Raw genomic sequence first — 12,571 nt, forward strand, 5'->3', positions numbered from 1 at the left:
TACTAAAATCTCAACATTAAAATTAATGAAATAGCTAAAAAGCTTTAAAATTCTAGGAATTTCTATTAACCTTTCGTCACTAGGCAATTTGAGAATGTTATGCTTGTCAAAATCAATTTTGTCATTAGCTAAATAAAATGTTTTCCTAGCTCTTTTCCATGCCACATCTACAAAAGTTCTTGGGTATTTAAATTTCAAGGCAATATCATCAATAGTTTTTTCTCAGCGTCAATAAACTACGGGCTACAGACACGCAGTCTCAGGAACATCCCAGAAAAAACAGAGAATTGAACATTTTGATGGCGACTGGAACAAAAATGAATCAAAAAGGCAGTGTTAGTTGACTGAAAAGGTGAAATTTCTATCACTTTTACGGACTGTTACATCAAGAAAATTCAAATTACAATTTCTTTCTTCCTCTACGTTAAATTTTACAGAAGGGACTAAATTGTTGAGCTTAATCAGAAATTCCTGGAGATTTTCGTGAACTGGCCAAACAGAAAATATCATCCACGTGCCTAAACTATATAACTTTCTGGGGCAAATTTCTTGGTGAGACTTTTGTCTTAAAAAATTCCAAGTACATATTTCCAAGGACAGGAGACAAGGTAATGATCCCTGGCCATACCGAACTTTTGTGCAAACAATTCACCATTAAAACAAAATTGACTATCTTTGATACATAACCGTATATGACTAATGATGAGTTTGCTAAAGTTAAAGGAATATAACTTTCTAATTCTTCCTCTAAAAATTCAAGTAAATATCTACAGGCACTTTTGTAAATCAATAGATATCAAAACTAACCATATTAAAATCAAAATTCAAATTGAATAGTTTAAATTTAAAATTTTATTTTAATAAGGTTAGTTTTGATGTCGTCTTTCTTTTTACAAACGTGCCTGTCGATATTTACTTGAATTTCTGGAGGAAGAATTAGAAAGTTATAATATTCCTTTAACTTTAGCAAAGTCATTAGTCTGTACGGTTAAGTATCAAAGATGGTGAATTTTTTGTACAAAAGTTCGGCATGGCTATGGGTAATCCCTCATCCCCTGTCCTCAACAATATTTACATGGAATTTTTTCAGACAGAATTCTTACCAAGAATTTTGCCACAAAAAGTTATGTGGTTTAGGTAAGTGGATGATATTTTCTGTGTTTGGCCAGTTCACGAAAATCTCCAGGAATTTATGATTAAGCTCACTAATTCAGTCCCTCTTAAATAATTTTATTTTTACCCATTTGAAAATTAACCATCTGATGGTCTTGATCTTTTTGTTTTCCTTGTAACCCTCTTTCAGACTGTATCTCAATTTTGTGTTCCCAAGATGCCTGAATAAACAGGGGAAAGCGCTTGGTACTGATCTTCTTCTACCTTTCATTTTCCTGTGGTATTCGGATCATGATTCCACGTAGATTGCAGCTTATTTGAAGACAAAAAGCTTTTGTCAAGTCTAGTGATGAAGGCGACTAGAGTACACTAAAAAAACATTTCATGAATTCACCCCATCCCACCTTGTAATTCTATACCCTTCACTGTCTCTGTATTTTGTACCTGATATTCCTTCTCGAAATTTGTCACTTATACGCATTTGCTCCTGTCGTAGCAATTTCCGCAAATTATAATGTTTCTCTCTCTCTCTCTCTCTCTCTCTCTCTCTCTCTCTCTCTCTCTCTCTCTCTCTCTCTCTCTCTCTCCTTTCATTTAATCTTTATTAAACAAAAAAATATCACACAAATTACAAATCCGCAACATACAATAACTGTCAGTATAAAAGTTGTTAAAATTATTCCTTAGCTAATAACTTTAGTACAGTCCCAAAAATTTTTTTTACCAACATGAGAGAGAGAGAGAGAGAGAGAGAGAGAGAGAGAGAGAGAGAGAGAGAGAGAGAGAGAGAAAACGGATGCCCTTCTGTGCAATCCTGAGTCCTTTCCTAAGAATCAATCTTGGAAGCCTCCCCTAACATCAGGATGGCCTACATCAATCTGTCTGGAGATCCAAAGGAACTGGCCTCTGTAGACAAACAAACACTTTGTTTTCCTTGTCACCCCAAATTCCGGGGATTCCCCAGTCCTGGCGAACGTGGGTTCAATTAAGAGAGCTATTTCGGTAAAAATACATATATTCAAAAATAAAGCTTTCATAATGATTGTCTCTTTTTCAAAATTGGGTGCTCTATGGTGAGGAAGCAAACCTTGCAAGTTAATGGCCTACTCTGCTTGTTCTCTATGAATTTTGCCCAATATGTTCAATAAAAAAAGAATGGAATTCTCACTGAATACAATACCAATATTGGCATGAATGTTTACTGAAAAGACCAAGATCTAACAAGAACACATAAACACAGGCATATCCCACTAAGTAAAGTAATTAAAACTGAAAGGAAGAGCAACTAAGGGGGAGGAAGAATTAATTACTTATAAAACAACTTGTATGCCAGGAATAATCAATGCCTTGTTCAACATTTCAACCCTTGACAGCAGCACTGACTTCGGACTCTTTGCGCTACATTCCAAAAATTCCTTTCTCTTTCAACTTGGTGTGAGGCTACAGGAATTATCAGTACTTCAATTTTAAAATCATTTGTTTCTTCTCTGTTTTCAGCTGTTATAATGGAGTTATTTTTCTTTTCACGTGCTTCTCTCCACAGACTGAAGACTCAGTGGCCCTAGATCAAAAGGCTCAGTAACTTCAGACTGCAAAGTTCAGTGTTTTTACATCACAAGGTAGCTGTGCCTTCGGGCACACGGTTCTGTGACCTAGGATTGCAAGGCCCATAACCTTCGGCCTGCAAGATTCCATGCCCTGGAATCGCTAGTTTCATTTACTATTGCATTTTCCTCTGATGGCAAGATTTGGAGTTCTCCTTATGCTTCTCCTTTTCTGGACAACCTTTCTTGATTCGGAGGTCAAACAGTCTACCTCTCCCTAACTTTGACCACCCACCCTCCTTTTTTCATGTTGTTCTCTGGCCTGGACGGGAAAAGGGCATTTGCCTGCTTGTCTCACTAGTCTTAAAAAACGTTCTTTCATTATATTGGACAAAGGTGACTCAATTTTTGCATGGACCTTCCACTACTATCCACAATGTGGCCATTGACAAAATAGCATTCCTTAGATCTGGACCTTTACAAAAAACATAACGAAGATAGACACACAGCCAAACAAATGAACAAAGAGGCTAAGGGTTGAACCTTTTCTGAGGGAATGACTATTGGTGTTAAAGGGATATATTCTTATTCATGAAATTTTAATAAACAAGCTGTTTCCAGCTTTGCTGCATTGGGCAGCACTAAATCAAATGTAATAGCTTTCAAGTCTAGAGTAAACTTATGTTAAAGTTAATTTGTCTAAAAGCAATTTACCTAATTTTGTTATTCCCTGAAAAAAAAACAATACTTTAAAATCTTTTATTCTAAAAAATGCTACTCTTCTTGATCGTAATGTTAAACTTTTCAGTCCACATACTTCCAAAATGAGAAGGAAGTCCTTCAAAGTCAAACTACAGTATTATTAAAGTATCCTGTTCCTTGTTCAAAAATAAACTAAGTAAATTTACCACTGTGTATTGAAATGTTATAAAGTAGGCTATGCAATGGAACAATCCACACTAATGATGCAAATTAGAATTAGAGTATAAAATTTAGCCCAAAGGCCAAGCGCTGGGACGTAAGAGGTTATTTAGCGTTGAAACCTAAGAAGTGGGCTTCTTTTCTTTCTTTTCTTTTCATGCAACTTAAGAAACCAAAATTAGAATGAAAGGAGTTACATTTCTTTAATAGTACCAACACTTTCTATACATCCTACTCCTTAGGATTTCTTGGCAACATTTTTTATCAGTAAAACTACAAATAACCACGTAAAACATTCAATACGGAGCATTTCAAGAATGGCTTCAAGTCCTGACCCAACAAGTCAAACAGTTGCTAATTATAAACCACAACAGCAGATGAGCCCTTGAGTAAGTAGTCTTGGAAAAATACAAAACTGAAGAAACACAGCACGTACTAATAACTTTCATAAAGATATCAACTGGAATGCCTGAGATTTACGCTGAAGATTCTACGTGGCACTTCAAAGATTTTCACAAATACTTTGGTGATGTTTCTCATATTACAAATTGTGATGTTTCTGATATTACAATCTGACAAATATATATCTACACCTAAGACAGTGTCATCACTTTTTAGTCGTGATCAACATGTAGTTCCAACTTTCTATCATTTGAGGATCCAACACAGATGATATATAAGTGAAACCTTACCTTTTCCATATACTGTACAGTAGTTTATATTTACACAATCAAACTGGAGTTTTACCAATTTCTTTTTAAAATACCTTAAACTACAGAAGAACTACACTCCGATCACTAGAGATAAAACAAATACTATGAGTACATAACCAAAAATCATACCAGCTCTTCATTACATCTCACGTCGAGAAAACTTACGGTACTTGAATACACATTTTCATAGCATAATTGCAAAGTCAACTTTCAATACATTCCATATGAGCAGTGTTCAGTTGTACGTCGTTCATCCATACCAAAATCTCAGATACTTAGTCAAGAGTTGAAAGACTTAAAGCCACTGCTTCTGTAATTATACCAGCTTACTGGTCACAATCATATGACATTACTAATTAAGCAACAAATCCCTGTAACAAAGTCCCCCCAAAATTAGCTAGTTGTAATTATAAACAGTTATTGAGTTTATCAGATGCAATATATTTTATCTTTCAACTTCTGAGACTAGATTTGACATCTAATAATCTGTTTGCTGAATATTTCTTTGCACACTTGAAAAATTGTAATAACATCATACAAAATATGGTCTACAGAGATGAGGAACATCATCCATGGAAAACCAAAGTAACCTTCCTTATCTCTTAAAACCTCATACCAAGTGGAGTTCACTGCTTAAATTTGTGGAACAGTTCAACAAAATCTACTCCTAAATTTGTAATTACACTCAAAGCTGAAGTCCACTGGGCAAGGATGAAAGCCGTTTGTACTTACCTCCTGCTGATATTTTTTATCAGCTGCTATTTTATTTGCTTGCAGCATTCTGACAGCATTTTTTGCTCCCTCCATGCACCGACATTCTACATGTAACCGATGAATGAGTTCTTCAATTCGCACATCCACTGGGGTTTCTAAATTATACTTATTGGCTGCCTCACCTGACAAAAATAAAAATCAAGATTGATCTTTAGTTATGAATAAACTATTAGACTTTCAGTCCTGTATATCTGACTTCCTAAGTCTACTGCCAGTTACTCAAGTTATTAAATAACAACAGAATGAATTACATCAATTTTGTGCTGAATGGGAATAACCAAATTTAAAAAAAAAAATTTACAACTCCAAATGACAGATGATGAGAAATACAACAGGATAATTACTGACTCAATTACCAGTTAGATCACAGCTCTGTGGGATGAAACACAATTTTTTATACCAAGTAACTTCTCACTCTCTCTCACACACACACACACACACAAAAGGATGGGTTTTTTTTCAGCTATACAATAACTATCACAAATGCCACTCAACTTTATCTACATTCAACAAAAAGAATAATACCCCAACTATTTTGATATAAGAGCTTCTCTATCTAAAGAAGGTCTATTGAATAATATTTCACACGAAATTTGTTGCAGACTTATGTATATATCTGAAAAACTCTTGAAATAAAACATGATATAAAAACGGTGTGTGTGTGTGTCACCTCTGCAGTAACAACAGTGTACAGTATGTCATCTGACTGCTATGATAATGTCCACTACTGTTATCATTTAACTGCTACCAAAGAATTAAAAGATCTTTGCAAAATGAGTGATATCAAACTGGTCTAGCAATAAAAAGTTAAATTTTACACATGCAGACTCTATTAGAACCATGCATAAATATTTAAGTAAAACCAATGTTTTACAGTATCATGTACTGCTAATCTTCTTTGTACATTATCACAAAACACAAACTTTGTATTATTCACCTGTGTTAGTTTATTATTCTCATCACTAAATAATTCCTTAATATCACTGAGTTAATGGCATCAAGTCCATGGACTGGCTCGATGGGCTAGTTCTCTTAAAAGAAATAAACAATGGTTTTTAAGAAGCTCATACAGCAATGCAATGTAGGTATCTATAATTCTTTAATTGCAAGGTTAGTAAAAAATCAAATGGCTGATTATCTAAAACAAGATCCTTATCAATGTAACCTCAAGAGCAACAGCAAATATGGTGTCATCAATAGCATTAAATGCAAGCAGGCTCCACACAAAAAAAATCTTATTCAAATAGTAATCATGATGAACAATTTTCTTGTGATCAGCTCCAAACAACACTACCCTTTCACATTATTATAAGATGGATATCTTAGAAGCTTCTCAACTATTCATGTACATAAATGATAATACATCCATAAGGGGAGAGGGGGTTAACGTAAGGTGTAACTTGTGCAGAGGCATTAAGTGTGTTTCATGCAAATCTAACAAGCAAGTAACAATAAGATGCGTTGTCAGTTTAAGGATCATACTTTGTCTCTATCATGAGAAAAACCGTCTTTTCATGGGTGAACTCCTGTACCTTCAAAGCAAATTTCCTATTGATATCTAAGAATTTACACACCTGTCCAATCTTCTATTAAAAAAAATGTTATCTCTGCTGCTAACAATTCTTAGGTTAATAAAGCATTTACTAAACTTCTTAGTCAAACCTTTTGCCATAAGTCTTATATCAACTTCTTAATACCTGTAGTGAATTATTGGAACAATTTATATTTACTTTGCAAATTTGTATTCTGGGTTTTCAACTGGAAAACTGCTTAACATGCTTAACACTTTGTTTTTGAAACTTTATTTATCTATTGTTACATATGGAATTTTTTTAATGAAACCTTTCGAACAGGTTAATTTACCTGATCAATATCAAATTAACCACACTTACAACACCTACTCACATCCAGTAACTGAGTGTTTTCCTTGGTGATTAATGATTGGTAATATGAATTAAAAGAATGGATTTGTAGGCTGCTTTGGCAATGGTTCCTCTAATAGACAATTGCTAACATATTGGAAAAAAATGTCCTATATATCCTTGAAAGAATTTCTATTCATCTCAGCATACTGCACAGTGTTTTGTGCATTGTTAGGCTACTCTGAAGACATATATCAGATCTGTGTTCAATTCATGATCTGTACAAATATAACACCATCACGGGCAATATTTGGACACTAGATAAGAAAGACAATTCATGGGTTGCTACCATTAATAAGTAGTTTACTCAGATCAGTGTATTAAAGTACTTTTACCTCTAATAGCCCTGACCCCAAGGGTTTCCCTTATACGTATTACTAAAATTTATATTCTACCAAATAACTGAACTTCCTTTAAAGATTTAATCACCATCATCATTACCACCTCCAATGCCATGTGATGCAAAGGACAACCATTAAAATTCTATCCATCATGCCTTCCCTATGTTTTATCTTCCAATTATCCCAGCTCCCTTCTCATAGGATCCTAGATAACACTTAACAGTATCAGGACATAAGAGCACTGACAAAGAAAATGGAAAAGATTTTAAATTGATATGACCTGACACAGAATGTCAATATTCATTGCCTGAGTATAGTGGAATAATCTTATTTCAAATCAGGAATTGGGGGAGAGATGTGTTAAAAACAAGAAAAAGATCGAGTTGTTTGGACATGTCATGAGAAAGGACAGAAACAGATGCTTAGAAAATTATTAGGTATGAGAGGCCAATGAAATCATGGAGAAATGGAGAAAGGCAGTACTAAATGAAGAAAGGCCTGATGGGAGTTCAGCTATAAGGAGCACTAAACGTGCTTACCACAACACTAAGTGTGTGTGTGTGTGTGTGTGTGTGTGTGTGTGAGAGAGAGAGAGAGAGAGAGAGAGAGAGAGAGAGAGAGAGAGAGAGAGAGAGAGAGAGAGAGAGAGAGAGCCTTGAAACTTAAATATGAAAAAATTGAAAATTCCACCAATTTTACCTGTGTACTAACTACTAATACATTAACCTTACTTTAGTAAATAAGCCCGCTAAATTCCCTATGGTTAAAGTTGCAGTAAGAATGGTAAAAATAGTCCCAATAAGGTACTTGTTCTGTTGTTAAATAAAATTAAGAGTAAAAATTAAACAAACACATCTGGTCTTCTTTCATAACAGAAAAAATAATCTATTACATTAACATTTACGTCAGTTGCACTTGTGCAGAAAGTTCCCTAAGACTTACCATCCAAACCAGTTTCTTGAAACAAATGTTTGTCATCAAAATCAAGTAATACATGGGATTACATTAGTACAGTGAAATGCAGTCAGTATTTGAACATAGGACATGATTTTTTCAGTTTATTACCAATCACTAGGAAATAAAGAAATCACACATCATCATTATCATTACTTTTTTTTTTAATCCAGATTAAAAAATTTGTGGAATTCAATGAGAAAGATCTACAATCTCTTGAGTCTTGCATACTTTCTGCTTTAATTCCTACCTGGTCTAGGCTTTTGTCTAGACCAGGTAGGAATTATTTTTGGGCATTCATAGTGATCTTTGCCTTCATGCAGACATAAATTCTTTTTTCATTAATCTCATATCCAAATTCCTAATCTTATGACCAAATCCAATCAAATATTTGACATTTCTTCAATTTCCTCATTTGCAACGAGATCTTTCCATTATGTAGTAAAGTTAAATCTCCAATGCCTTTGTCAGTGTTGATGTGCCTACCAGACAGTGTAGTGTAAACCTCATACAAGCAATATAATTTTTTTTTACAGTTTCCTATCAGTAATATAGTACCGCAATTTCTTGCCAGTCAATCAAGTCTTCTCTAATCAGTTTCTTACTACCCTCTCTCTATACCTGCTTTATAGTTCACTGTGCCTCTCCATGTGCCTCCACAGTGAGAGAAATACCTCTTTAAAAATCAGCCACTCCGCAAGATGGTGCTTCACCACCATTCCTCTTCAAGCCTCTTCTTATATATTCTGGAGGATCAAATCTTTCTTAACATACATTTTGTGCATCTACTATATTTCCAATGCTTCCTTTCCAATAGCCAAAAGCTTCAAGTTGCTTATTTCAATTTTCAATACCTTTCCCTTCATTCCCTTCAGTCATCTTATAAACATTTCTACAGCTCTTTCATCTTATTGTAGCATTAACATATGGTTGTCTACATTAAACAGCTCAGATGTGACTCCCTTCCTGCAATCATTTGTAGTTTCCCTCCATTACTATGGCAGGCAAGCAACAAAGAACTTGGCACAGATCATCAATGGACTTGAAAATTTCATTCACTACCACCATTTTCATTCTAAATTTTGTGGTACACCAATATCAACAGATCAAGTGTCTGTATATATTGCCTTGTGCTTTTGTGATCCATCTAACAGCTTGTCTTGGTAGTATGGCACAAGGCTTCTCAAGATCCACATGTATATTGTATAACCTCTACTTCACTGCATGGAACTGCCTTCTCATCATTATAAAGACTGCCTCTTTTGTTGAAGGAAATTAAAGGCAATAACTATTTCACCTAATGCCTCTTACAATAACATTAAGCCACTTATATTCAGCAGACAAATACAAATGAGTTACATATCCACTTTTACATAATAGAATAGAGTATACAATTTAGGTCAAAGGCCAGGCATTGGGACCTATAAGGTAATTCAGCACTAACAAGAAAATTGAGAGTACAAAGGTTACAAAGGTGTAACAGGAGGAAAACCTCGCAGCTATGCTACGAAATACTTGTTAGAAGAGGGTGAAAAATAAGATGGAAGTAAGAATATGAATATCTACTCTTATAAAGCTGGCTCAAAAGACAAGCTCTTAACTGAGGGTTAAAAATTTTTGTGAGAAAACCATGGAGACAAGACAGCTAGGTGAGAAGAGACCAGAGACAAAGAGAGTAAAATGCTGACAGCAATGCACCTGGGGTCTGAAAGAACTTTTTGTACTCTGATACATTCATTCTTCTATGTTACCCCAAATTACCAACAAGTAAATGTGATACCTATCCACACAGAAATTTTCCTTCAAGCTGACAACAAAATACTTAACTCTTGAAAAGAAAAACCAACAGTTAAAATTGTGAACATTAATGCTATCATTGTTGTGCAAACTAATTGTCTATAAAACACTTGCAAAATGATATTGCTTATCATTTTGTTAACACTATTTCCTACTACTATCTTTTGGATTCTTGTATGCCGTGGACAACATTCAAGATTCTTTGCAACACCTGCACTGCTTTTTTTATTTATAAATATCTGTTCAATCTGGTGTTTTTTACTTTTTCACTTCCTTAACTTTGCCTCTACTTTCGTCTCTCATTCGGACTAAAACCTCTAAACAAATCAGGAATAAAACCACAAAACAAATCTCAGGAGTATACGAATGTGATCCACTTTATCATCATAGAGAGAGAGAGAGAGAGAGAGAGAGAGAGAGAGAGAGGGGGGGGGGGGGGGGGGGCATAAAGTTACACTCCCTCTTTCTGCGTCCAAATAAAATCCCTAGAATATTATTTGACACGATTCACAAATAAGACTTCCAAAATGTGCATAAACCTTCATTACTGTAGCCTAGTATGACAATAGCATTCTTTCACAAATGTTACACAAGACTTCTACATAAGTAAGCGATAAAATTTTTATATATATCTTAAAAATTTCAAGCTTAAAATAATTCACCAAATCACTAGGTCAGAAATACAATGCTATGTTTCAACTGAAAATGTTTAAATTATGATGTTTCATGTTTCACTAACCTGAAATTTTGCAATGCACTAAACTTACAGACCAAAAGAGTTAAAAGTGTTAAAGATATCACTTTGCATACACCATTCTTTAAGGTCTCTTCCATCAGTATTTCTACACTCACTTCCATATACAAAAAGAGGCTGAACATACAACACTAACTGAAACAAAATTTTCTTGGAGACTGTGGACCTAGAATGTGGGAAAGCATTATGATGGGGCAGGGAAAGCGTGGGTGTGAGAAATGTGTGATGTGAGTGGGGGAAATGGGATATAGTTGCAAAAGTGTGGGAAAATGGGTCTGGGGTCATATTTACAAGACAATGGTCAGATGTGAACTGAGCGACTTAAATAAATAAGTGTATGTTATGTCTCTTGAACCACAAAGGACACATGAGTAACACACTTAAAAATGTCAATTGTCTAGAATACCCTACCATCAGAGAATGGTTCTTACTAGAAATATGACTTGGGGATTTAGTTAAACTACATGTAATAATGAAAATGCTATTGACATTCTTACTACTGAATGCAGCCAATACATACAATGCTGCTCATTGTGCAATGTACTGTATACAGTACTACTGTACAGGTCTTTGCAGTAACCCTTCCACCCAAACCGAAATCTCTTTCTTCTGTTTATTTTCCATCCATTCCATAAGATGTCCTAATTCTTTACTTTAGCTTGCTCCTTATTCAGTTTTCATTCAAAACCATCCTTTGGGAGAGCATTATTCAAGTCGAGAAAGAATGGGAATCATTTATGACTCCTCATTCTTACTGCATAAACCTCTAACACTTGGAAGTTCCAGACTGGTCTCTAGTTTTGGGCTGTTTTTGACCGTGTTAATCATGAGACCCTAGTTTTTAAATAGATTACATAGTTGCTGGTGGGCACAATAAATGAATGCAAAATTGTAACCTCTGGCAATCATCAAGGTAGTGTTCTTGTTCCCTTACTAGTAATGCCTAAGCACACTTTAGGTGGTCTAGTCTTGAAAATAGCACATGACACTACTCAATTTGCAGTGATCCAGTTTCTGACTGTAGACCTGTATCTGTTGATTCTCTTAATAAAATATAAGCTAAAATCAACCCATAGTGCAAATGAAATGAATCTGAACCCTTATCAAAATATGATTCTTAGCAGGTCTAAAGCATTGGGTACCAATCACTTAAATTAACCAAACAAAAACTTCTTTCAGTTTTCTTCTGAAGATTGAAAAAGAAACCCACAAAATCACTTTGTAACTTGTTTACTTCTAAGTATTTAAATTTTATTTTACTCGTAGTAAAATTAAATGTAAATACTTAGAAGTGAACAAGTTACAAAGTGATTTTGAGGGTTTCTTTTTTAACCACTTAAATCTTTTGATTGAACATGTTTCATTACATGTTTGCTACTTACTACAATTCTTAATGATATTCATGACTGCCAATTCCTTTTAAGAAACACGGCAGGCCTATTTCTACATAAGATGTGCAAAAATAGGTATATTGCAAGTCTTTTGAGATTTTTGGAGACTTGTCTGTCCAGAGGAAATTCTGTTATCATTTGATTTCACCATATTTCAAATATGTTCCCTAGATTGGTCTCCAGCAGTTGACTTGTATTTAAATTGTTGAACAACTCTAATTTACTATATTTTTTATTCCAAATCTGCCAATTAATCTATGGCACCATTGTTCAATTAGTTCACGGTCTACTTTATATTTTTCATTACTATTCTGATAACGTTTTGTATTCATTTACTACACCATATG

At 34.5% G+C, this 12,571-nt stretch overlaps 1 protein-coding gene across 7 annotated transcripts in view; it reads right to left on the minus strand.

Annotated features, from left to right (window-relative positions):
* The window catches only part of LOC135195049 (serine/threonine-protein kinase N-like), a 665,525-nt gene that overhangs the window by 375,182 nt on the left and 277,772 nt on the right, over positions 1-12,571 (minus strand). For all 7 annotated transcript variants that reach the window (XM_064221389.1, XM_064221391.1, XM_064221388.1 and 4 more), the window contains one exon: positions 5,024-5,187. In XM_064221389.1, coding sequence (XP_064077459.1) covers positions 5,024-5,187 — 164 coding nt within the window. The remainder of the gene's footprint in view (positions 1-5,023; positions 5,188-12,571) is intronic.

This window comes from Macrobrachium nipponense, chromosome 15 (genome assembly GCF_015104395.2).
Source record: "Macrobrachium nipponense isolate FS-2020 chromosome 15, ASM1510439v2, whole genome shotgun sequence".
NCBI lineage: Eukaryota > Metazoa > Arthropoda > Malacostraca > Decapoda > Palaemonidae > Macrobrachium > Macrobrachium nipponense.